Source organism: Giraffa tippelskirchi, chromosome 7 (genome assembly GCF_054371585.1).
Source record: "Giraffa tippelskirchi isolate mGirTip1 chromosome 7, T2T-mGirTip1v1.2.pri, whole genome shotgun sequence".
In the NCBI taxonomy this organism is placed as follows: Eukaryota; Metazoa; Chordata; class Mammalia; order Artiodactyla; family Giraffidae; genus Giraffa; species Giraffa tippelskirchi.
This window is the reverse complement of record NC_137281.1, coordinates 89,515,378-89,538,431: the sequence shown is the minus strand read 5'-3', so window position 1 is coordinate 89,538,431 and position 23,054 is coordinate 89,515,378. Positions and strand designations below refer to the sequence as shown.

The 23,054-nt window shown below is 46.1% G+C and overlaps 1 protein-coding gene and 1 long non-coding RNA gene across 12 annotated transcripts in view; one reads left to right on the top strand and one right to left on the bottom strand.

Annotated features, from left to right (window-relative positions):
- The window catches only part of LOC145512661 (uncharacterized), a 36,804-nt gene that overhangs the window by 3,673 nt on the left and 10,077 nt on the right, over positions 1 to 23,054 (top strand). Inside the window, exons 3-4 of the long non-coding RNA XR_014058675.1 lie at positions 19,890 to 19,970; positions 20,067 to 20,335. This is a non-coding gene — a long non-coding RNA (uncharacterized LOC145512661). The remainder of the gene's footprint in view (positions 1 to 19,889; positions 19,971 to 20,066; positions 20,336 to 23,054) is intronic.
- The window catches only part of SALL2 (spalt like transcription factor 2), a 53,775-nt gene continuing 33,933 nt past the window's right edge, over positions 3,213 to 23,054 (bottom strand). For 2 of the 11 annotated variants that reach the window (XM_081506754.1, XM_081506755.1), the window contains exons 3-4: positions 4,982 to 7,773; positions 3,213 to 4,546 (exon numbers count right to left, since the gene is read on the bottom strand). In XM_081506754.1, coding sequence (XP_081362880.1) covers positions 4,052 to 4,546; positions 4,982 to 7,773 — 3,287 coding nt within the window. In that variant the 3' untranslated portion in view covers positions 3,213 to 4,051. Of the gene's footprint in view, positions 7,774 to 8,159; positions 8,515 to 16,539; positions 16,809 to 23,054 lie in introns of those variants that run through there. The other 9 variants (XM_081506763.1, XM_081506764.1, XM_081506765.1 and 6 more) reach the window with 9 other exon arrangements.

The window sequence follows — 23,054 nt, the reverse complement described above, 5'->3', positions numbered from 1 at the left end:
TTTTGTCATCTTAGAGACCTAGGCCTTTATGGAAGTCCATTTATCCTAATAGCTAGACCACTTGAAGAGAGAGTGAGGGAGAGGGGAAGGGAGAAAAAGAAAGAGAGAAATTCTAGAGATTGAAAGATGTCAAAAAGAGATCCTGGAGAATGAAAGACTCTAAAGGAGTGAGGTTCCGGTGTTCCAGTCATTCAGCTGAGGGACCAGAAGTGAGTGAGGCCATCTTGGATCCTCCAGCCCAAATTGAAGCTGCTGAGTGAGCTCAGCCCTCACCACCTGGAACAGACAAGCCATCCTAACTGAAGCCTGTTCAGACCCATGGACTCACAAGCTAATACGTAATTATTTGTAAGGCCCTAAGTTTTGGATGGTTTGTTACATAGCAACGGGTTACTGAAACATCCACAGTATTGACCAAATACTACACTTCTTAACTGGTTCTTTGGTCAAATGTTTTCTTTCTTCAGTTTTGTCCTGACTCAGATTTTAAAGTTACATAATCAAAAGCATAGTGTCCATTGGGATTAGTAAATCTGTTGTTAAACATTAAGAAAGACAAGGAAATGTAAAGGGAAGTCAACGTTGGGTCTGAGAGAAAGTCATGAGTGAAGTCTCTTTTGGGAATCAGGAGATAGATGTTCCTTTGTTTACTAAGAAGTTCCAGGGACAGTAAACCAGAATCCTAGGAGTAGAAATTGAGAGATGAAAATGTGCCAATAGAATTGAGACCTTTTTGAGGGGTGACACAGGTTGAAATCTGGGAGAAGCTGATGCTGAGACAAGTCAGGAGTGCAAAAGTTTTATTGGGAAGTAACACTTGTTAAAAAAAAGAAGTGGGGAAGAGGGGTGAAGAAGTGGGATTGGGTTGGGAAAGCTGTCCAAAGCTATCAATGCTGCAGCTGTGATAGTTGCTGCCAGACCACTGGGGAGTTCCATGGTAAGAACTGTTCATTAGTCCCATGTTCCCTGGCAATGGCTAAGCCCTATACCACTCACCACCTTGCTTAATCTTTGACCAGGGGCTGGAGAAGAGGACAACTGGAGGCAGTCCAGGCTTCTTTTTTCGGTCACTCCGTGAAGCTTGTGGGATTTTAGTCCCTTCAACCAGATAGCAAACCTGGCCCTTGGCAGGGAGAGCACAGAGTCCTAACCAATGGACTGCCATGGAATTCTCTAACCAGGTTTCTTGGGGCTAGGTAGCCAGTTCTTTCTTGAAGGGATATCTTGGAAGTAGCACATTATCTGTTTCTGCCAAAGGGGACTTGATGTACCTTATATAGGTTTTTACATGGTAACTCCATTTGTCCTTAGGTCCTCGTTATGGATTTGGTTAATTTATTTCAACATGGTTATTATGAAAGCTGAATTTAAGAGAACTGTATGTCCCCTCCCCTTTCTCTATCTTTGTATCATCAGTTAAGTCATTTCCCTTTCTGGAATCCCACAGGCCACTGTGTCTTAGCACAGTATTTACTACCACCATATAAAAATATGTTTACATTTTTCCTCTTCTTTGAGCTCCCTTCGGGGCAGAAGTATGTCTTCTTTACCGTTGTACCTACCCAGCACTTGGTCTCTGAAACAAATCCTCAAAATTGAACTGAATGAATGAGCTAAGAAACTGTCTCTTGCTTCTTATAATAGTCATCTGTTTATCCATCTAGTTTGAACTGAATCCATGATGCATATTTCAGGTAAAGTGTTTTGCAAGCTGCATTATTTACATATTCACTGCAGCAGGTTAAGAGTTAATTCACTTTCCAAAGAAATGATCAAATGAGAGTAATTGAGAGTAAGAAAGGGTGGGGTTGAGGATGGGGATTGGAGTGGGCTTTTAGGAGGCTCTAAGAGAATAAGAAAGAAAAGAAATAAAAGCTGTCAGAGGTCAATGAAAGAAGAAAAAGCAGGGGAGGAAAAGAATGAAAAGTAGATAGAAGGAAAAATAAAGTAGAGCTATACAGGAGGAAGGTGGGGAGTCAGGCTCAGGGCTGACCTGCCCAAGGAAGTATCCATTAGTAGGAGCCTCACTGACAGCTGTTATCATAATGGGAACTGGCATCTAAAGAGAGTGCAAGTCTAGTTTAATTAGTTAAATGGCATTATCTATGTCCAATGGGGGTGGGGAGGTAAGGGAATAGAAGGATTGGTGACCCACCTCCTTCCATAGGCTGAAAGAAAAAACAGATTTATAAACCTTTGGTAGGGAATTAAAGAGACAGGAGCTGTTTCTTCCCCAGCCTACTTCACAAGATTGTCATGTCCTATTCACTAGTACCTTTAAAGGGGAATGGGTACTGCTCCAGGAGGCCATTGTAATCAAACCTCCGTTCAGGAACAGGTTTACTCACCTCTTCCCTTCAGTCTTCCAGCCAGCCTCACTTTAGGAGTCCAGTGATGGAACTGGAAGCAAGTACCACCCCTGAAGGTAGTAGCAGTGAAACTGAGTTTCTGCTGACCTGGGTTCTTAATCCACTTCTGCAACTGATTGGCTACATGTCTTCAGGCAAATCATTTTACCAGTCCTATCCCTTTAGCACATGGTTTCAGTGATATAATCTTACAAAAGCAAAATTAAAAAAAAAAAAAAATTCCAGAGAATGTTTTCTTTAGGAAAGCAAGGTCTAAGAGTCTGAACCTTACCACGTTGTGGAGACAAAAAAACAAACAACAACAACAACAATATATATATATACATGCACACACACACACTCCCAATGTACTTCCTCTGCTAAAAATTCTCCTTTACATTACCTTGTTGGTAGAAATTATTAGGGTTGAATTATTTTTTTAAATTGTTTATACCATTAGACCAAGGATCATAAAGATGAATTCACCTTTGTTCTGCAGATTAACTGATGTCAGCTAGGCTGGCTTAGGTTTCAGGAAAGACTGATAGACAGCATTCAAACTCCAAACAAAATAAAATACAAAAGCCTGGCGGTGGAAGAATCTAGGCAAAGAGAAAACCTGGACAATGGCTGTAAACAGTGAGCAAATCCTCTACCTTTTGAGAACACAAACACCATTTCAACAAGGAAATTACATTCAGTGGAGGTTGTTTTAGGACAAGGCTGAGCAAATTAAATACTTCACTACCATATGTTCAGCTTTGGCAGGAGATGTAGGTGGTAAGGGAATCTCAATGTTAGGGAATGCCCATATCACACCCCAGCTGGCTATTTAGTCATGAAATAAGGAGAAACACACAAATATTTAGTTAAAACACCTTTAATGAAAAGGGAAAGACACTAGTATCTCCCTTGTCTGCTCTTCACATTTTACTATGTTAGGAAACTCTGGAGCCTATACCTTTGAAGGAGGAGCCATCACTCAAGTCAGTCAATAGCAGAACCTACACGCCCTCCTCCTCAGCACTCCTGTTCCAGATGATCCTATGTTAAGAGTAAATACTACATCTCATTACAAGACAGAGAGGCAGGGAGGACAACACCTGGGGCTCCTCTCCCAAAGTCTGGGACTCTATGAACCAGACAGTGGCAAAGACACAAACCCAGGTCCACGGACAGGCAAAATGGGGAGGAAGTAGACCTTGAGAGAGGAAGATAAGGAAAATTCAAGGGGCTAGGGAATAAAGGAGGGAGTTATCTAAAACTAGAAGCACACTAGTGCTAGGAAACCCCCCGATCCATGGTGCACTGTGGCACACTAAAGTCACCATGAGTCCAAAAGAACATTCATGAGACCCATTGACCCATCCAATTAAGAATTTGAGGTCTCCTCCTTTACATCTCACCCCTTTATTAATCATATAGGTTTGCAGCAAGCCTTATGCTTTACAACACTCAACTCTCCATTAGTCCTTCAACTACCCTCATCAACAATGCTTACTAAGGATATGAACTTCACATTTCCTTCCCCCAAATAGCCATGGGAGACCTCTCAGCAAGAAATCCACTTGTTTCCTAACTGTGAGAGGCAAAGAAGGATATGTGAAGCTCAAAATACCTTGGCATATTAACCAGCCAACACCTTTGCCTTAATGTGACTAAGACATGAGTGCCTTACTAGCAGGAAGAGTGTCCTGTGCCTTTCATTTCTCCCTACCCCCTGGGGCTGGGCCACGAAAAACAGATATTGTTGCATTTTCATTCTTGGCACGCGGAAGGAGAAGGAATGTACAATCTATGATGGGCTTCCCAGGCACTGTCTTGGATGCAAGAGGCCAAAAGAGGAAAAGGGGAGCTTTCTTCTCCTTGGCTTCTCTGGATCCCACTGCTGGAGGCAACTTCCCAGCCTCAGTTCCTGGGCCAAACAGCACTGGTGGTGCAGGGCCTGAAGTGATAGTGGAGATGGAGATGGAACTGGAAGTCTGGGGCTTGGTGGGCAGGTCACTTGACAGGAAAGTTGTGTCCTGGTTCCAAAGAGACAGCAAGCCCACCCTCACCAGCTGGGAAGGAATGCCCTGGGACAAGAAGTCATGCAGGTTGACCTGGTCACCAGAGAGGAGTGGCCCTAGGCCCTCCAGGGACAGGTGCTGCCCCCTTCGGGGTGGGCTGTAATTCCATATGTGGGTGCTCAGGTGCACCTGCCAAAGGGAAGGGAGAGGAGAGGGAAGAAGAGTCATTCTCAGGGAAGCTGGAAAGGGTTCTTCTTGGGAATGTAAAAGCTGTAGCGAATCTATTTTCCTCAGGTACAATGAATGAAGAAGGAAGAAGTTTCTCAGGGGGCAATCGCCGTGAGCACAGCGATTCCAAAGCTCGGGGATTAGAGAAAAGTCATTAGGGACATCTAAGAACAGACAAATAAAGGCTCTTAGATCTGGGAGGTCCTTCTACAGAGCTCTCACTTCCTGCTCCTTGGGTCAAGGGGCAGCAGGTACAGAAAAACTGGCTCATGGGATGGTGGGGTCATCTTTTCGGGGAAAGGGAGAGAGCCCTGGGGAAGTGATGGAGGGTGAGCAGCCTGGGACCAAGGAAAGAGCAGCAATATTCTGAGGGCCGTGGGGGGCAAAGGGCTGTACCTGGTGGTGGGCCAGCAGCATGTGCTTCTTGAGGGTAGCCCGCTCGAGAAAGCCCTGCCTGCAGAAAACACAAGTGAAGAGCAGCCCCTCCTTGGGGTGGGTTTTCTGATGCTCCTCCAGAGCTGCCTGGGTGGGAAAGGTCTGGCCGCACACCTCACAGGCCTTTCGGCCACTGCTCTCCCCTGGCTCCTTTCTCATCACTTCTTGCAGGCTCAGCTCCTCCACCAAGGGGGTGCTGCTGCCTTCCCCTTCAAGGACCAGCGCTGACCCTGGGCTGGAGCTCCTCTCCGGTTTTACCCCCTCTTCCGTGCCTCCTGCAGCATCACTGCCTCCCTGCTCCATCGGCTGCGTCTGATTCAGGCTGTCAGGTGGTGGTGGTGGCAGCAGACAAGGCTGTTGAATGGCCTTCTCATTAGTGTCCATCTCCTTCCCAGCTGTGGCCACTGCCGCCACAGTCCCCACTTCCTCCTCAGTGCCAGAGGCCTCTTCTGAATCACCTCGCACGGATATCGCCTTCTCACCTCCACTTTCAGAGCCTCTTCCGGCCAGGGAATCTTCATCGGTCACATCTTCTTCCTCTTCTTCGTCCTCTTCCTCTTCTTCAGACAACTCCTCCTCTGGGGATGGCTGCTGGGGGAAGCCCCCCGCTCCGGAGACTGTCGATTGCTCAGAGCCGTTCTCCTGGGCAGCTCCCCCCGCTTCAGGGAGTGCGGTGCCACCATTGGGGATCTGGCCCCCCAAGTGCATCCGAACATGCTGCTGCAGAGTAACAGCATTGGTGAATTTCTTCTGGCAAATGGGGCAGGAGTTCTGGGCCCGGGCAGCTGGACTAGCCTTATGGCCCACGAAATGTGCACGTAGATTGCCCCGGGTAGAGAAAGCTCTGCCACACACTTTGCATTTGAAGGGCCGCTCACCTCCATGCTGGCCGTAATGCAGGCGCAGTGCCCGAGGACAGCTCAGCACCCGGAGACAAATGACACACTGGTTGGGTCCAGATGAGGCTGATGATGAAGCTGCAGGGGCAGAGGTGGTGGGGGCACCCGAGGCAGTAGAGGCCACTGCCACAGCTCCTTGACGGTCAATCTTTTCTACCAGCTGCTGAAGCTTGGAGGTCTCGGAGGGTGAAGCCCCCAAGGGCTCCAGCACATAAGGGAAGGGGAAACTACCAGTGGACTTCAAGTGGTTGGTAAGCAGGGCCCAGCTGGGTAGCGATGTCACCAGCTTACTTAGCTGCATGCGGGTGGCTGCGCCACTTTCTGCCACCCCGGCGATGGCTGAGCCCTCACTCCCCGGCGGGGTGTTTTCATCCGCTTTATTCTTTGGCTCTACTGCTTTCATGAGCACGAACTTATTGAAAGCGGGAAGTGCAGGGGCGGTAGTGGTGCCTGCACCGGTGGAGAGCAGCGTGAGGCTCTCTGTGGCACTGAGAGCGGCGGTGGAGGCCACCAGAGGCTTGCGTTCCACACCTCCACCTGGCACAGCTGCCTCCTCCTCGGCCTTCTCTGGCGGCACCGACATACCATAGGGCAGGCCGCTGCTGGTGATAACGTAGTCTAGATGCTCTGGCACCGGGTGAGGGTTCATCTGCACATGCGGGTACTTCTCCCGATGCCGGTGGAAATGCACTTTGAGGTTGCCTCGCGTGGTAAAGCGGTTGCCACACACATTACACTTATAGGGTCTCTCGCCTGTGTGGGAACGCAGGTGGATCTGCAGGGCACTGTCACTACCAAATACTTTGGCGCAGAAGCGGCACTTGTGCCTCCCCCCAGGCTTCTCCAAGGGGCCCATCACTTCCCCATAACCCAACTCTCCACCTCCATTCTTTGGCTTCAGGAGCCCCGGGGAGGCAGTAGCCTCGAGGCCCCGGGCTGCCCCAAGACACTGCGCTGCCAGGAGTCCCGTGGTACCTGGGAATGCCAGGTGAGGCGAGGCGATCAGCTGATCCGTGCTGCCCGACAAGGCCGGGGAGGCGGCAGGGGTGGGTTTGTGGCTTCGCCCGACCGCACCAGCAGAAAAAGGGTGCTGTGACCCCAAGGGGTGGTAAAGGTGGAAGAAAGCCTGCTTGGGTGCTTCTGCCCCTGAGGAGGAGGTGGAGGAAGGTGCCAGTGTCTTGCCAGTTTGGACAGGCTTGATGGGGCTGAAGAGGGGAAGCAGGGGCTTGGTAGAGGAGGCAGTCCCTGTCCCAGGTAGCTCCGAGGGACTGGAAGGGGTGCCCACTGTCTGGCCTAAGGAGCCAAGCAGCAGCACCTGCCGGCAGATTTGCTCAGTCATCTGCATCTGATGAATCTGGCGCTGCTGCAGCACCCGGAGTTCTTCCAAGATCAGAGGGATGTTCAAGTGGCCACTGCCTACCCCTGGGGGGGGAGGATGAGGAGGGGGGGGTGCAGGGGTGGACTCTGGCGGTAATGGAGTTGCTCCCAGCTTAGGGCTGGCCAAGATCAGGCCCCCACCTCCCCCAGCTGCTGTACCTGTGGCAGCAATGAGGAAGTGCCCAGAAGACTCCTCTCCCCTCCGCTCTGGGCCCCAGGTGGGATCTGTGGGTACAGAGGACGCGCAGTCCGAGGGGTTGCTTTGCTCGGCTTCCATGACCTGCGGACTGCTGTGGCCCTCAGGCCGGGGTTCGCAAGAGGTTGAAGAGTTGTTGGGGTTCTCCTGGCCCCCAATTATCACCATTACAGGGGGATCAGTAGAACATGCATTCTGGTGGGCGAGGAATTCAGTTGGGTCAGTGAATTGTGCGCAGCACTTGGCACAGACTTGGGGGTGGTCGTCCTCGCTCACATCACCTGGGGGAGAACACAAGGAGAGAGCGTGGGTGGTGCGGTTGGGATGGGTATACACAGGCTGTAATTAACAACGAGCCCAGGAACCGCTAGTGGGGGTGGGGAGATGAGCTCACCATCAGGCCGTGCAGAAGGCTAGAGCTCAGGGCTGACCCGCCTGGACACGAGACACGCCAGCACTGGGGGCCAGGAAGGAGAGGAGCGGGCAAACACAAGCTACTGTCCCCCTTCCATCCCCCCGCACCCCGGGTCACCGACGGGCGGAAGGACTCGCTGGGAGGACCGGGTCCTGGGCAGAGAATCATGCGTTTTATCTCGTCCACCGAAAGTCCTTCCCCCCTCGCCCCGAGCGCCCCCTCCACTCCCACCCCTGCCGGGCCCTACCGCACCTCCAAGCTCCGCCGGCTCCCCGCAGGGCCCCCCGAGACGAGAGCTCCTCCCGGCTTCGTGCGCCATGGTTGTGAGGGAGGTGCAGGGCCGGGTGGAGTGGGAGACAATGGGTATCCGGATTGGGGGAGGCGGCAGTGGCCGCCCGGGCTGCAGCAGCCTCTGCACCCAGCGGCCCAGACTGCAGAGATGGAGATCGGCGGCGGGGGCAGGGCGCAGCGGAGGAGGGGGAGGGGAGCGAGGAGACGCAGAGGAGAGGAGGAGCTGGAGCCAGAAAGCTGGGAGAGGGGAGATGGGGGAGGAGCTGCTGGGGAGGGGAGTCTGTGGGGAGGAGCTGGAGGAGGAGAGAGGGGGGCGGGGGATGGGTGTACGGGGGCGGGAGCCCAGAGCACAGGAGGGTTTCCGGTAGGCTCAGTGACAGGTGCTGTGGGGCCTGGTGGGGGTCCACCTATCCATGCCCTCTGCTAGCTGCCCCCCTCTCCAGATGTCTTTGCCCAGACCGGCCCGCCCACCTCCCCAGCAAGCTCAAGGGGGCACAGTAGGAACACAGCCTTGCTCAATAGAGCAGAGCGATAGGCTTCTCTTATTTTCCTTCGGATAAAGGATCCGCTGAGCCTGGAAAACGTGGACTCCAGAGAGGGTGGTCTGAGGGCCAGAGCGGGAGGGGGATCCCAGAAAATCCACCCCTTATCTACACATATTCACACCGCCCCTTCAAATGCCCCAAGTTTTGTCCTGTTTTCTTCACCTCCTTTCCCACCCTACCCCCACACCCCCTCCACAAAAGAAGCTTCTCAGGGTGGGAGGCTGCGAGGTAGAATTTCCAAGGAAATCGATTCAGGACTCTTCTCTGCGGAACACTAAGCCCCTTTACTCCCCTGCCCCTCCTCCCCCAGAATAATAGCTGAACGCAAGTTACTCCACAGATCACCCGGCCCACACCTCATTTATAGAGTTCATGCTTATTTAAGGGGCCATCTCCTATTTAGTTTCCTCTTCTCTACCCTTCTTCCTCCGTTATCCTTCTCTGGCAACGCAGACACTATTAAGGACGTGCGGTTTTGGGGAGATGCTAGCCTGCAGAGGCCCACCTAGCTCTAACCTGGGGGGAAGGGAACTCCTCCTGAAACAATGGGGAAAATGCAGTAGGAGGGAGCTACCAGGCAGCCTCTGGAGGCCTAAAGCCCCTTTTAGCCCCAGGCTGGGTTGAATGCCTAGAAATGACCTAACACCTGCTCACCGCACAGAGGTGGCCTCCTATTCAGAGAGAGGATTAAGGGAGTAAGATGCCTCCTGGACCAGGTACTCTGCATTCCCTTCCTACCTTGAAATGAGCCTTAATGGCTTTCCCACTTCCTTAAAAGAGCTTATCTTACTTATAGGAGGTGACAACAAGTCCTTAGTTCTGTGGTTTGCCTGGGCATCAGTAAACCCACCTTGTTCTAATCCCAGTTCCATTCTTGCCTGGCTGGTAAATTGAGGCGTGGTGGCCGGTCACACCATGACTACACTACCATTTCCTTTTTTGTAAAGTGGTAATATTGTAGCTATGTTGGCTTCATCAGAGAAATATAGTGGGGCTAAAATAATATGTATATATAGGAATTCAAATTTTGGGAGGAGTCCCAAATATTATGAATTAAAGAGCTTATATTTCAGTGGCAAAAAACCCCAAATAATCTAAAATACATATATATTCAAATTAGGTCTATTTTCATGTTGCCTATTAATTTCTTTTTATTTATTTTTGGTCAAGCTGTACGGCTTACTCAGGATCTTAGTTCCCTGAACCCAGGTCCTTGGCAGCATAAGTGTGGCATCCTAACCACTGGACTGCCAGGGAATTAGCAATCTTATTCATTTCTGAGGCTAATATCATTGGCATATGTTAAGAGTAGGAAGTCTTTTGGGGTGGGAGCTGTAATATTAATGTTAGTGTAATGTGATATTAATATTAGGCTTTCCAGGTGGCACTAGTGGTAAAGAATCCATCTGCCAATGCAGGAGAGGCAAGAGACACGGGTTTGATTCTTGGGTTGGGACGATTCCCTGGAGTAGGAAAAGGCAACCCACTCCATTATTCTTGCCTGGAAAATTCCATGGACAGAGGAGCCTGGCAGGCTACAGTCTATGGGGTTGCAAAGAGTCAGACACAACTGAACACACACACTGAGTTATATATAATATAGACATAGTTGAATATTAATATTAGTATAATATTAATAATGTCCACTTTCATTGAAAACATTGTACTGAATTGTTTTGAAACTTCGATAAACACAAGGGTCTTGACACTGTGGACAATGGCTCTGAAACAGAGGGGCTCCAGGCTTCTAGACCCAACCAGGGAGGGAGAGGGGATTCTATGTCAATTATGTTAAGTCACAGGTTAACTGCAATGTTGTTTATTTTTATAGATAAGGAAGTTGAAGCTTAGCGAGGTTAAGTGACTTTTCCAAGTTCACACAGTAATTCAGTGCAGCAAGCATTCAGAATTTTGACTCCTGTCCAATACTTTCCCAAGCACATCAACATTGTGTAGCTTCCCTAAGCTAGAGAAAGGGCCCTATGTGGTTCCTACCTGCCATTTGCTCTGTGGCCTCAGTGAGAGAGAAAGAATCAGATGGACGCTTTCTACTGAGCATTTGTTAATTAGCATTGAATGTTTGATATCAAGTTGCTGTTTTGTCAAGTCTTCCGACAAGAAAAGAAATCCTTTTCTTTTCATCTTCTCCTGGGAAACACTGTCCCCTTTCTGGCTCTTTAATGAAACTTGCTTTCTGATGCGTAATTTGATCTGCACTCTTCTTAAAGGTAAATTCAGTCCCTGTTGAAAGGTGATGGATCAACAGCCACCTGTAAGAGGAGCCCTCTATTTCTCAGCACTTTGCACTCACTGCCTATCCTGAAAAGGGGGGTAGGATTCTTAGGCAGACACGAATGAAGTCATAAACACAGGACTAAACAAACCTGTTAATGGTGTCCCTAGATAGCAGATAAGGTGAAGTAAGCTATCCTGGGTCACATGCAAAGTCTGGGATGGACATGGGACTGAGACCTGGATACGCTGGTTTAAATTTATAAAGAGCTGAAATGACAAGGAAAAACGAAATCAGGTGACTCTAAATCTGGTGGCTCATCAAACTTAGGAAAGGATGGGTCGGAAAACAGAAAAATCGGTGGGTAGCAGGTAAACTTGAACAGAGGTTCTCAAACTTTGCGGCCCATTAGAATTACTGGAAGAGCTTTTAAAAATCCCAGTGGCCAGGCTGTGTGTACGTGCATGCTAAGTCTGACACTTTGTGAACTGTAGCCTGCCAGGGTCCTCTGTCCATGTGATTCTCCAAGCAAGAATACAGGGTAGCCATTTCCTTCTCTAGGGAATCTTCCAGACCCAGGGATCAAACCTGCGTCTCTTAGGTCTGCTACATTGGCTGGCAGGATCTTTACCACTAGAGCCACCTGGGAAGCCTGGCCAGGTTGGTCTAGGCATCAGTGTTTATATTACTCCTCAGATGATTCCAGTGTACAGCCAAGGAGGAGATCCATAGTGTGTATCAGAGGAGTGCCTTTCCCATCATACCTTCCACCCTGCTTCTCACAAATCTTCAAAGTGGAAAAGTAGAAAGTGCTATCATGGCTGACTGTAGCCTGCCAGGCTCCTCTGTTCATGAGATTACACAGGCAAGAATACTGGAGTGGGTTGCCATTTCCTTCTCCAGGGGATCTTCCCGACCCAGGGATCAAATCCGTTTCTCCTGCATTGCTGGCGAATTCTTCACCCCTGAGCCACCGGGGAAGGTCCCAAATCTTACCTGTGCTCAACTTTACCAAAATTAGGACATAAGTAAAACAAGTTGCTCAATGCAAAATAAAATCTGCCTGTCAGGTTCTTTCTCTACTCTGACCACAGCTACATTTTGACTCTCTTGTACCATGCTTCCATGAACAGAAATTGACAGGATATACACCCGACTATGAGTTTAAGTGACTGTATGTGCATCTTGAGCCATACTTCTAATTGTAAAATGAAAGGCTTTGTTCTACACAGAGTTCAGGCACCACCCAGCCATTAAAGAAATTAGCATACTATATAAGCCCTGCCTAAACTTACTGTTAATGTTGGACCAACTCCAATTGATAGTGTCCCCAATTATGAGTTGATTCTGTAACTGCTGCTAAAGAAGACTTCGAAGGGAGAATAAATGATCTTCTCTTCCTCACTCCTCTCTCCTAAATGCATCCACATACCCCTCTGTCACTCACACTTAGTAAGTGTACCCTTGACCTCTGCAACTCAGTGGACAAACAGGCACAGGTACATCTGGTGCTAAGTGAGAAAAATATATTTGCTTCCAGAATATCTTAGATCAAACATACACAAAAAAGGGGTTTTTTTTAAAACAGGCATTTTCTGATATCAAAGGACTTGGCAGTTAACATGGAATTCATACTGTTTTGAAGCTGGAAGTGACTTTAGAGATCTGACCTCTCACTGAGCACAGTGATTGAGAATGTCAGCTCTGAATCAGGCCTCAGTTAAAGTGTCAGCACTTTCTAATCTTTGTGACCTTGGGAAAAGTTTCTTAATTTCCCTAAGGCTTGGATTTCTTTGTAAAATGGGGGTATAGCAACAAAAAGGTATGAAATTCTTATACAGTGCTACAACATAGAGGAGACTTGAAAACATTATGCTGAGTGAAATAAGCCAGACGGAAATAAGCCACCCAAATGGACACATATTGTATGGTTTCATTATGTGAGATCCCTAGAATTGGTAAATTCACAGAGATGGAAAGCCGAATGGTGATTTCCTGGGGCTGGTGGAGTTGGGTGAAGCAAATGAGGAGTTATTATTTAATGGTTATACAGTTTCAGTTTTGCAAGATGAAAGAACTCTGAGATGGATGGTAATGATGGTCGCATCATTGTGAATTGTGAATATACTTAATGCCACTGAATTGTATGCTTAAAAATGACAAATTTTGTTTTGTATATTTCACCATAAATTAAAATCATTTTAATGGAGGTAATAATAGAGAAATAAACAAAAGGAAATATATAAAGGGCATAGCATAGTACCTGACAAATAGTAAATGCTCTGCAAATATTAGGAATGAGTATTATTCTGTAAAGACTAAAAGCTGAAGCCCTGGGAGAAGGCTGGACTTGTCCAAGGTCACAAAACTTCCAAGTCCAAGCTGGACTGAAAACCAGGTTTTCTGCTTCCTTATCCAGTGCTCTATTGTACCTTGCCTGAGTTACTTTCTATCTATTCAGAAATGTTTTCTTTTTGACCCAGGAGTGCCTAGGGCTTAAAGGCTCAGGGATCGATATTCCAAGAGAGGATGCTGAAAAGAGAACAGACCCTCACAACTCTATTTTTGCCTTCTTTCCCTTTTTGCTGCTCTTGATATCTGCCAACTGCCATTTCTCCCCCTAGATCTGTTTGGCTGTTGTCCTGGTTTCTCCTTCTCACTAAATATCTGGGTTTCTGATGGTTTCCTTTATTTCCCAGATGTACTAGTTTACATTTTCCCTATTCACATCCCTTATGTTCTCTATTCCAGACTTCTAGACTCTGTAGGGAAGAGAGGAATTTTTTTCTCTCCAGAGTTTTTAAGTAAATAGGCTATTTCCTTCTCATCACTTACGTGCAATAACTATTCTGTAAGGTTTTTGGTGTTCTGGTCAGGGAAGCTGAAAGAAAGAGGGCTGGAAAACAGGTTTTTCAGACTGTGTCTTGGTGATATCTTAGGTCACTGCAGAGATGAGGCTTTTAAAATATGCAACAAAGGCTCAGCATTTGCTTGTCACATATGGTAAACACTGCTTAAAGGAAGGCAAAGACTCCTGAAAGCCTTAGTGGCACCCTAGCCTACTAAATAAATGTCTGCTGATGGTCATGATGATGCCCATAGCTCCACATAGCTCCACAGGTACACCTGTGGAGCCCCCAAATAAGAGCCCTCTCTACCTAATTTGGGGGCATGCAGAACAAAAAAAATGTCCCTGGGGTAGAAGGAAAACTCAGGAGCCTGAAGATCACTTGAGTGAATAGAAACCCGATCTGTATATCTTATAAGAGAGGGAAGGAATTTTAGATTTGATCAAATATTAGCCACCTCATCTTACATATGAGACCCCATTACACCCCAGGTCATGCTAGTAGCCCAAGGATCTTTCACTCTCAGGAGAATTCTGAACAGAAAACCCATCGGCTTTCTTAAGGTTAACTACTGCTTTCTTGCTCCTGACATTTATGTTTTTAACCTTTATGGCTCAAGGGCAAAATTTCAACTGAAATTCTTTGCTGCCATTGAGGTCAAGCCTGTCCTGTGTCTATGGGGACGGCTTTGCAGCAGCATTCCGGTGCCCCCAGGTGTTCACAGCCACGAGTGGGAGCTATAGCTCAAGGGTCTGGAGAATCCTCTCGGGGCAGTTGTGAAAGAATTTGTAGCTCCCTCCCAAACTTGTCCTCAGCAGTGGTGTAGGGAATGGGTGAGCTGAGAAGTGGGGAGAGAGGGGAGAGGGGAGGAGAGGAGGACGCCTCTGAGGGGATTCAGTATTGTTCCGCAATCCAACCAGCAGGGGAGCAGGACTGTAAGGCAACTCCGAGGCTCTAGGGGAAGTCTCCTGTAGAGCAGCAGGAGGAAACATCCGGCCTGCAGCCGCATTAAGGGGGGGCTAATGTGTCCCAGGAGGGAAGGATGCCACCAGCATGAACCTCTTAATACTGGCACAGTGGGATCCCAGTAAAGCACTGACTTGCAGGGGATGTGTTCTACACAAAAGCCAATATGTCTGTAGCATGTGGTGCACTGACTTGATCTCAAGTCTTTTTTTTTTTAACAGCAGGTGAGAAGGTAAGTTTAATCCATGTTTTAGTTTTAGCCACTACAGATACATTATCCTAGAGGTTTCCATGACACATATCTCATAAAGAAATGCTGAAGTTCACCAAGAGTTCCCAGAGCTTTGGTCTTATTTCAGTATTTGCAGGAAGTGCCACTGTATTCACATATTAACTACTTATTTATGCTAGGGACTGAACACATGTATTAAGCACTTATTTATGCTAGTTATTTTTCTAAGTGTACTAACATGTATTAACTCAATAACCTAATGAGGTAGTAGTCAGTATATTCATCCCCATTTTATAGATGAGGAAACTGAGACATAGAAAAACAAAGTAAATCAACAAAGCCTGCACAGCTAACCAAGAGGTAGAGCCAGGATTTGAATCCTGAAATTCTGCCTTCAGAACCCTTGTGTTTAATCCTATACTACATTGTTGGGTGAATCAGCTGTTTGCTAAATAAATAGCTTATCCCTGAGCCAGAACTTTCAAACTTTCAGTGTGAAATACATAGCTATACCAGATTATCCAAAACTTGCTCATTCCTAAGAAGTACCTGGATATTTGCAAAGATACAGATTCCCAGACTCTAGCCCACATCTACCCACAACCTAACAAGCTTGGAAAACCCTAATTTAGGTGGAGTGTGTACTACTAGCTCTGATTATCATGAAATCAAGGTTTCTTTCCTGATTATGCCTGTTACTGAGACTTTGAGCAATGTCACTGCTCAGTAACTTAGTTGCTCTGTTGGCTGCCTCTTACTTACTGGAATGTTATAAGAATACATGAAAATTTCCCCCCTCTTAAAATCTGTTACTTAAATGATAATATCCTCATAAAATGTTATGCATGTATTAACATGCATGTATGTTAACGCATACAGTTTTTTTTAGCTTGGCTTTCCTTGAAGCACCCACCTAAGCCCCTCATCCAGGCCTTTCCTCCAGCCTCTACCCCAGGTGACACAGATACACACTCCAAACCAGGCTGCATCTGACCGACATTAGCTCTCTCCCTCTGGGAGCTCTGATCTGTTCTCTGCTCAGCCCAACAATAAGAAACTTTTTTCTCCTCTCCCTCTGGGGAACCTTCACGTTCATCCAATTCATTCTCTTGCAACCCAACTCTCCAGAAAGAAAAGGGGGGGAAATCCCACCCCTAAGAGACGGGTCTTCAGGTCTGAGAAGGTTACTTAGCAACGGGCACAAAGACCAGTGAGCAAAGGGGGACCTGGGGAGAAAACTCTTGGGTGGGGAGACAGAGCCAGTTTGAAAACTCCATTTCATCCAAAGAAAAGCAACATGGAAAACAAACAGAATCAACCCTGAGAAAAGCCAAGTGGGGCTTCTCTCCAGCGCAGGTCATCATCTCCTTACTCCCTGCAACTCAACTCTTTCAACCCCCTAGTGACCAAATCCTCCCCCTGGTTTCGCCCATGGCCCGGGCGCCCTCCCCTTGCCCTGGCCTGACCCACACAGGCTTGGACTCGGCCCCCACGCCCACCCCTCCCCGGCACCCACCGTTCTCAGACGCGCTGGGACCTTCGCAGTCCGAGATTAACTGTTGGGGTTTCCGCTGCTTTCGCCGAGACATTCCCGGGTAGAGAGAGGTGGGACAGGGAGGGACAACGCTCACTTAGTCTGAATCGGGGTGACCTGGTCTGGTCTCCCCCCTGGGTCTGAAGCCAACTGATGCCTCTCCCCCAATGCCAATCACTGTGAAGCAGAGATGTTCTCGCTTCCCAGGGACAGACAGACACGCGCGCGCTCTGATTCTCAGTCTCTGACTCTCTCTCAATCTCTGCAAGTCTTTAAAGGGGAGACGCCCCCTTTTTTTTCTTCAGCTTCTTCCCTACGCTTCTGCAGCTCCCATTGTAAAAGCAAAAATCCTAATCTTTCCGCACACTCTTTTCTTTTGTACTGCAGAGGAAAGGATTTAACCCTCTCCTCCCTGACTGGGTTACGGGCCTCTCGCTCTGCTGTCTGTTCAGAAAATGTCCCTCGGTTGTTTTTCTAACTCTTCCTCTAAGCTCTTCACAGTGCTTTCTGGTTATTTCATGATTCTGTGCCACCTTGCTGGAAGATGTGACTGCTTCTGGGGTATAAGCTGAAATGAGAACTTTCTGGTATATCCTGATTATAAGGCCAAGAACTCAGCTACTTGCCAGTCAAAAATGAGAAAGGCTGACAAAAAAATTAAGTAAAAATGATCATTATATATATGTAGATCTCTTTAAAATTTATAAGATATTTTCATGTATAGGGCATATTTTGAGAATTATGTCTTTGAGGTTAGCACAGCTGGTTTTACTACTCCTATTTATAGATGATCCTCTTTATAGCTGAACCAAAAGGCTCAGGGAGGTTAAGTAACTTGTCCAAGATTGCACAGCTGTGATGTAACAGAAACAGCCCTGGCAGCCAGGTGGATCTAACAGTGGTCTAGCATTTTTTTTTTTTTCTCTATAGTGTTAAAAGGGACAATATGCCACCAAACTCCTAGCGTGTAGAATGAAAATGATTGATCATAAGGAATCTCATTTAAAATAGCTACAGGGTCAGGGGCTCTTCTGTGTCTCCTACTTCTTTCCAGCTCCCAGAGTTGAAGGGATACCACCTTTGAGAAAATCATACAGAAGAGTTCTGTGGTACTCCAGAGGAGATGTTGGCTTCCCTGATGGCTCAAGTGGTAAAGAACCCGCTTGCCAATGCAGGAGACACAGGTAGGATCCCTGTGTCAAGAAGATCCCCTGAAAAGGAAATGGCAACCTGCTCCAATATTCTTACCAGGATAATTCCATGGACAGAGGAGCCTGGTGGGCTACAGTCCATGGGGTCGCAAAGAGTCTGGCACAACTGAAACGACTGAGCGTTCACTTACCACCAGAACAGAAGTTACAAGGAGGCACCTTCAGCTTAGTATAAAGGAACTTTGTTAAGTGTGATGGATTCTCCTGTAAATTTATGAGCTCTTTGTGACATGTTCTCACAGAGACTGAAAGCAGTTGTCAAGGATTCTGTGGAAAGAATTTCTTTGTGGATATTAAATTTGATCTTTAAGAACATATCATTTGGTGTACTTGCCCAGTGGTCCAGTGGTTTAAGACTCAGCACTTTAATGCAGGGGATGTGGGTTTGATCCCTGGTCAGGAAACTAAGATGTGGTATGGCCAAACAACAACAACAAAAAACCATCATTGGCAATGAGCCAACCGAGTCTCTCCTGTTCAGATTGCACACTTAAGAGTGATTGATTTATTGTTCTTTAACTTCTGATGTTGTTGCTCCTCCCTGAATTTGAGGTGCTAATGTTACTACTTTGCATAGACTGTCCAGATATGCCCTATCTTCTAGCTATAACGCCTAGGTCCTCTCTTTTAAACTTATTTATCTTTTACTCTACTGGCTAAGACAAGAGAGCATCAGAAACACCATCTGTTAAGAAAGTGGGAATTATTTTGCCCTTTGGAGTTGAATGATGTAATCTGATGGCTGTGTCTTCAGAGAAAAGCAAAGCAAAGCTCACTAAGTGTTGGGTGCACCCTTGAAGTTTCCTTCATTTCTTTCCTTACACAAGTGCAACTTAGTTTGGCAGTAATAAGAAAGGGAGAGAGAAAGACAGATGGTGGGAGGGTTGCTGGTGATAAAAGAGGCAGCTACCCCCATCTAAAGAGATTTGGGGAGTACTCTGATCTTTGCTTTGGAGTTCATGGAGTCTCCATTATTTTCCCAGTTTTTTGGGGTCAGGACCTTGAGTGGCTCCCTCATGGGCAATCCTCAGAACTCTTGTTAACATTGTCTTATTCATCCTGTTAACCTCCTTGTGGTAGACAGGTGCAGTCATCACTAGGCTATTGTGGAGAAAATGGGAACACAGAGGCCAGGAAAGTTCTAATTTCTCAGTGGAATAGACTGGGTTTTGTCGCTCTATAATTCCACTGTTTCCATCAGGTACTTCCTCTTTGAGGAAAAGAAATGAGAGAAGGAACATAGCGTTCTGCTTTCCTTAGGAGTCTGGAGATCTCCAAGGGCACATCTAGGGGCCCAGTATTCATCTCTTTCCTGAGTCTTGTCTATCTGGTCTTTTCCTACTTTGGTCCACCCTCTTTCTTGCTGTCCTTATTGTGAAAGGAAGGGCTCTTTCCCCTCCTCTCCTTTCTTCCGCCCTCCCCCATTTACCATTTTTTCCTTTTACCTCTCCACTGTGGCCTCTTGACCTCCTCACAGAGTTACAAAAGTAAAATCCTTGAAGAGATGCTGCTGTGGGAATGTTAATGAGCCTTCCCCACAAAGGGGCAAAGACTTTACTTCACTGAGTTGGAAAAAAGCCCCTTTGAAAAGGGGTTTCTGTGTGTGGTGAAGTGGAGAAGGGAGGGGGAGGAGAGAGAGGGAGGGAGAGGGAGAAAAGAAGAGGGGGAGAGAAAGAGCAAGAGAATGAAAGGAGAGAGAAATGAAAGAGAGAGAGAGAGATTGAGAGAAACTTAGTAGAAGAAGAGAATATGAAAACAGCATGTTTCCTTCTTTAATTGGTGATTTAATTTTTGGAAAATGTTCCATAGTCATTTGACCTTGTAAACTAAGCATTTAAGTTCCCAAAAAGCTCAAGAGGCACTCTTGGCATTGAAGATAATGAAGGATGGAAAAAAAGGACTTACCCTAGCACCCTACCCTCAGTTCCTTCCCCTGTGTGGAAGCCTGAGAGGCTTTAGGGGTGCGGGGGGGGGTGGGAGGATATTTTGGGCAGGAAGTAGTTGGTGGTGAAGATGGACTCTTTATTCTGGCTTTGTGGTTCCTTTTTATGATATTTGCTAACTTTACCAATATTTTCTATTTTGGCTTCCCTATTGACTTAAAATTTTTCCTCTCTTCAGGGATAAAATACTGTTGGGTGTTTGCATCATGGAGCCAAAGCAGGACTTTGCTCAGGACTCCTACTTTTCAAGCAGGACACTGTATCCTTCATTTGTGAGCACAGGTTGCCTCTGAATTAGTTTAAATGGATGTTAGGGTACTCTTATTATCAAAAAATATTTCCTTAAAAAGCAAAGATATGTTGTTGCTTTTAGAAAAAGTTGAAGTATAGTTGAATGTTATTGCTCCTTAAAGAAAGCCAGTCATTATGTTTGACTCTCAGAGATATTCCTGCACATTGTTTTGTGATATCAGCACAATAGTGCAGTCAAAGAAGCCCAGAACTGTGAGAAACAAAGAGAAGGTGATTGGAATGAGATCCTCTGAGGAAGAGAAAGAAGAGGGCCCAGTCAGGGATGCTAATTCCCAGAGCTCTGTAACTCCTCTGGATTCACTGTAATCACAGGTAATCACATGGGGAATTTATGGAGAATTCACATTCCTAGCCTCTACCCCTGATCTCTTTAATCAGTCTCTGGGTCTGAAGCCTAAGATTTAAAAATAAACTCTTAAATGATTCTTTTGCAGTTTGAGACAGTTGAGCTTGACTGTTGCTTTTGAAACGGTGGGTTGTAGATACCTAGGGGCCTGCAGTGTTGTTACAAAGCAATCCATGTACACATGGAGTGAGTCCAGCCTGTGGTCCCAGTAAACAATATGCCTCCCAAATGTGTGTACTACTGTTGGCCAAATGTTTGTTATTGTGGTTGAGAATAATACACTTTGAAGTCTCTGAAAAGTGTTTCTAAACTCAGAGTGGCTTTTGCTCTAAAAACACCTCAGTTGAATGGGGGTCCAGGAAATTCTTTGGCATTTCATTCAAGGCCTCTTCTCTAATGACAATACTCTGCTGTTAGCATTCCTCTTTTTCTAGTCTGTAGAAGAGAAGGCACTGTGGAAGCACTTCCTGTACCTTCCTAGGAGTTGCAATCCCATGAGGAATTTGATTTTAATTGCAAGAGAACAAAACTAGGAATCTAGAAATCTTTCTATGATATGACATGTAACCTTTCTATGATAGCCATAACCATAGCTAATCATACTAAGGTGTACTCTGCAGTATCACACCCTTTGATTGCATGGTCTCCTTTAATCCTTTAAATAACTTTGCAAGGGAGCATTATATAATCCCCATTTTAGGCAAGCAGAACATCCTATTTTGCAGTAAAGAAACTGAGGCATAAGAGACAAAGTCGCTTTCTTGTTCAAGGTCTGATGGCTGATAAGTGGCAGAGTGAAATTTGCCCAAGCAATGCCTGACTTGACAGCCCGTGTTTTTCACCACAGTGTGACCATTTAGTGCCATCCCCCTGATTTCTGTCTGTTACAGACCTTACTTTCTGGGTGCAGACCTGTAGTATGACTTGAACTTTCAACTTGCAAGGAAAATTTGAAGACCCGCAAGTAAATATCTACAAATTATGATTCTTTTAATTACATATATTACCACAGGTCCCAATGGTCTTGCATTAGGGAGTAAGGCAATGAAAAGTAAGGGAAGAGTACCCTTTGCAGAACTTTATAAAATAAGAAAGCACTGGCAGGCGATCCCTGGTCTGATCAGATGATTTCTGTGTGGCCTCTTTCAGGTGACAGTTGCCATGGTGTTTTAGGGACAGAGGGAGGGAGTGAAGATCAAGGAGGTCATTTAGATTGAGTCTTGTCTGTTGTTTCTTTTCGGAGTTCATTTGGCAAAAGATGGCAGGGATTTAAACATTCATAAGAGAAAGGAGAGAAGTTATTCTTTTTCTTTCCTTGGTTTCTCAATGTTACTCTTGTTAAATAAAGGGGAAATGGAGTTTGTAAAGAGGTCAAGGTTGTGGAACAGGAGAGGGAGGTTGTAGGGGAAGGACCACGAGCCTAGCAGGCAGGGGGAGAAGCCTAAGGTTGGGGTTGGGGGGTAGTATTTTTTCAAGGAAAAAATTATAGGAACAATTTGCTAAAGTTCCGGAGAGCCTAAGGTTGGTTGTTTAAAAGAAAATCAGCAAATCAACAAATGAGTTACAAACAGTGAGGGCAAAGGTGAGGTGGGGAGAATGATGACAAAGGCAGACAAACCAAACCATGAGAAGGAACAATTCAAAGTGCTGGGAAAGAAAGAGTTAAGTCACAGATGAAAATCTTTGGAGGGATAGGAACAAAGGGATTGAAGTTTTATCAGAAAATGTGAATAACTGACAGCGATCATAGAAACACAGTCAGAGCCTTCAGAAGGCAACTTTAAGAACAACTGGATTCTCAAGGACTTTGGAGTTAGATGGGGCCCTAGATGGGGCCATAGGGATCATTTCCAAATCTCTTGCTTTTCAGATAAAGAAACTAAGACCAAGAGAGGTTAAAAGACTTTTCAAGTTTCTCCAAAACCAGATCTTATCTCAAGGAATTGCCCTTTGCACTATGTAAAGAATAAATGGCTAGAGGCAAGAATGAGAAAGAACCCAAAGAGAAGTAAAACTTTAAAAGATAGCTCTTAATTTCTCCACCTTCTCTAGAATTTATGAACTTTTTTTCTTGTGGGGACCAATGTATTTTAGAAGTCAATTCCATTCTGATAACTTCATACCCTAAGCTATTCAATTAAATAATAATCTATTTTGCCACATGGGAGATTATTCCCAGGAATGGGATCCCCCAGTGACTAATTCTAGTATTAAAAAAAGTGTTGATTATGTCTAATTGATTCCTAATCATATTTTAATTGCAAATCCCTTATATCATTCCTTATTCATTCACACTCATTCATTCAACAGATTTTTTTTTTTAAGTATCTGTTTGCACTAAGTACCTACTGCACAACAGAAAATAAAACAAATACTGTCCAGTTTATTATAATGCAGCTATTTTGTAATGGTTTGGACTTTAATTTTTTGGCGACAGGTCTTTATTTGTTTTGGACATTATTTCCAATTCCAAACTATGCCACTGCTTTATCCCTCATCCATAAGTCCATAAGTCACCCAAGATTCACAGGGAACTGATATGGCTCCTCATTTATCCTGGAACTACTTTTATGGCCTTGAAATGAGCCAGGACACACGGCTCTCAGGGAGGTGATTAGAGCCAGTTTATACAGAAGATAGTTCAAAGTGAGGAGAGCTGATGGGGCAAATCAAAGCCAGAATACT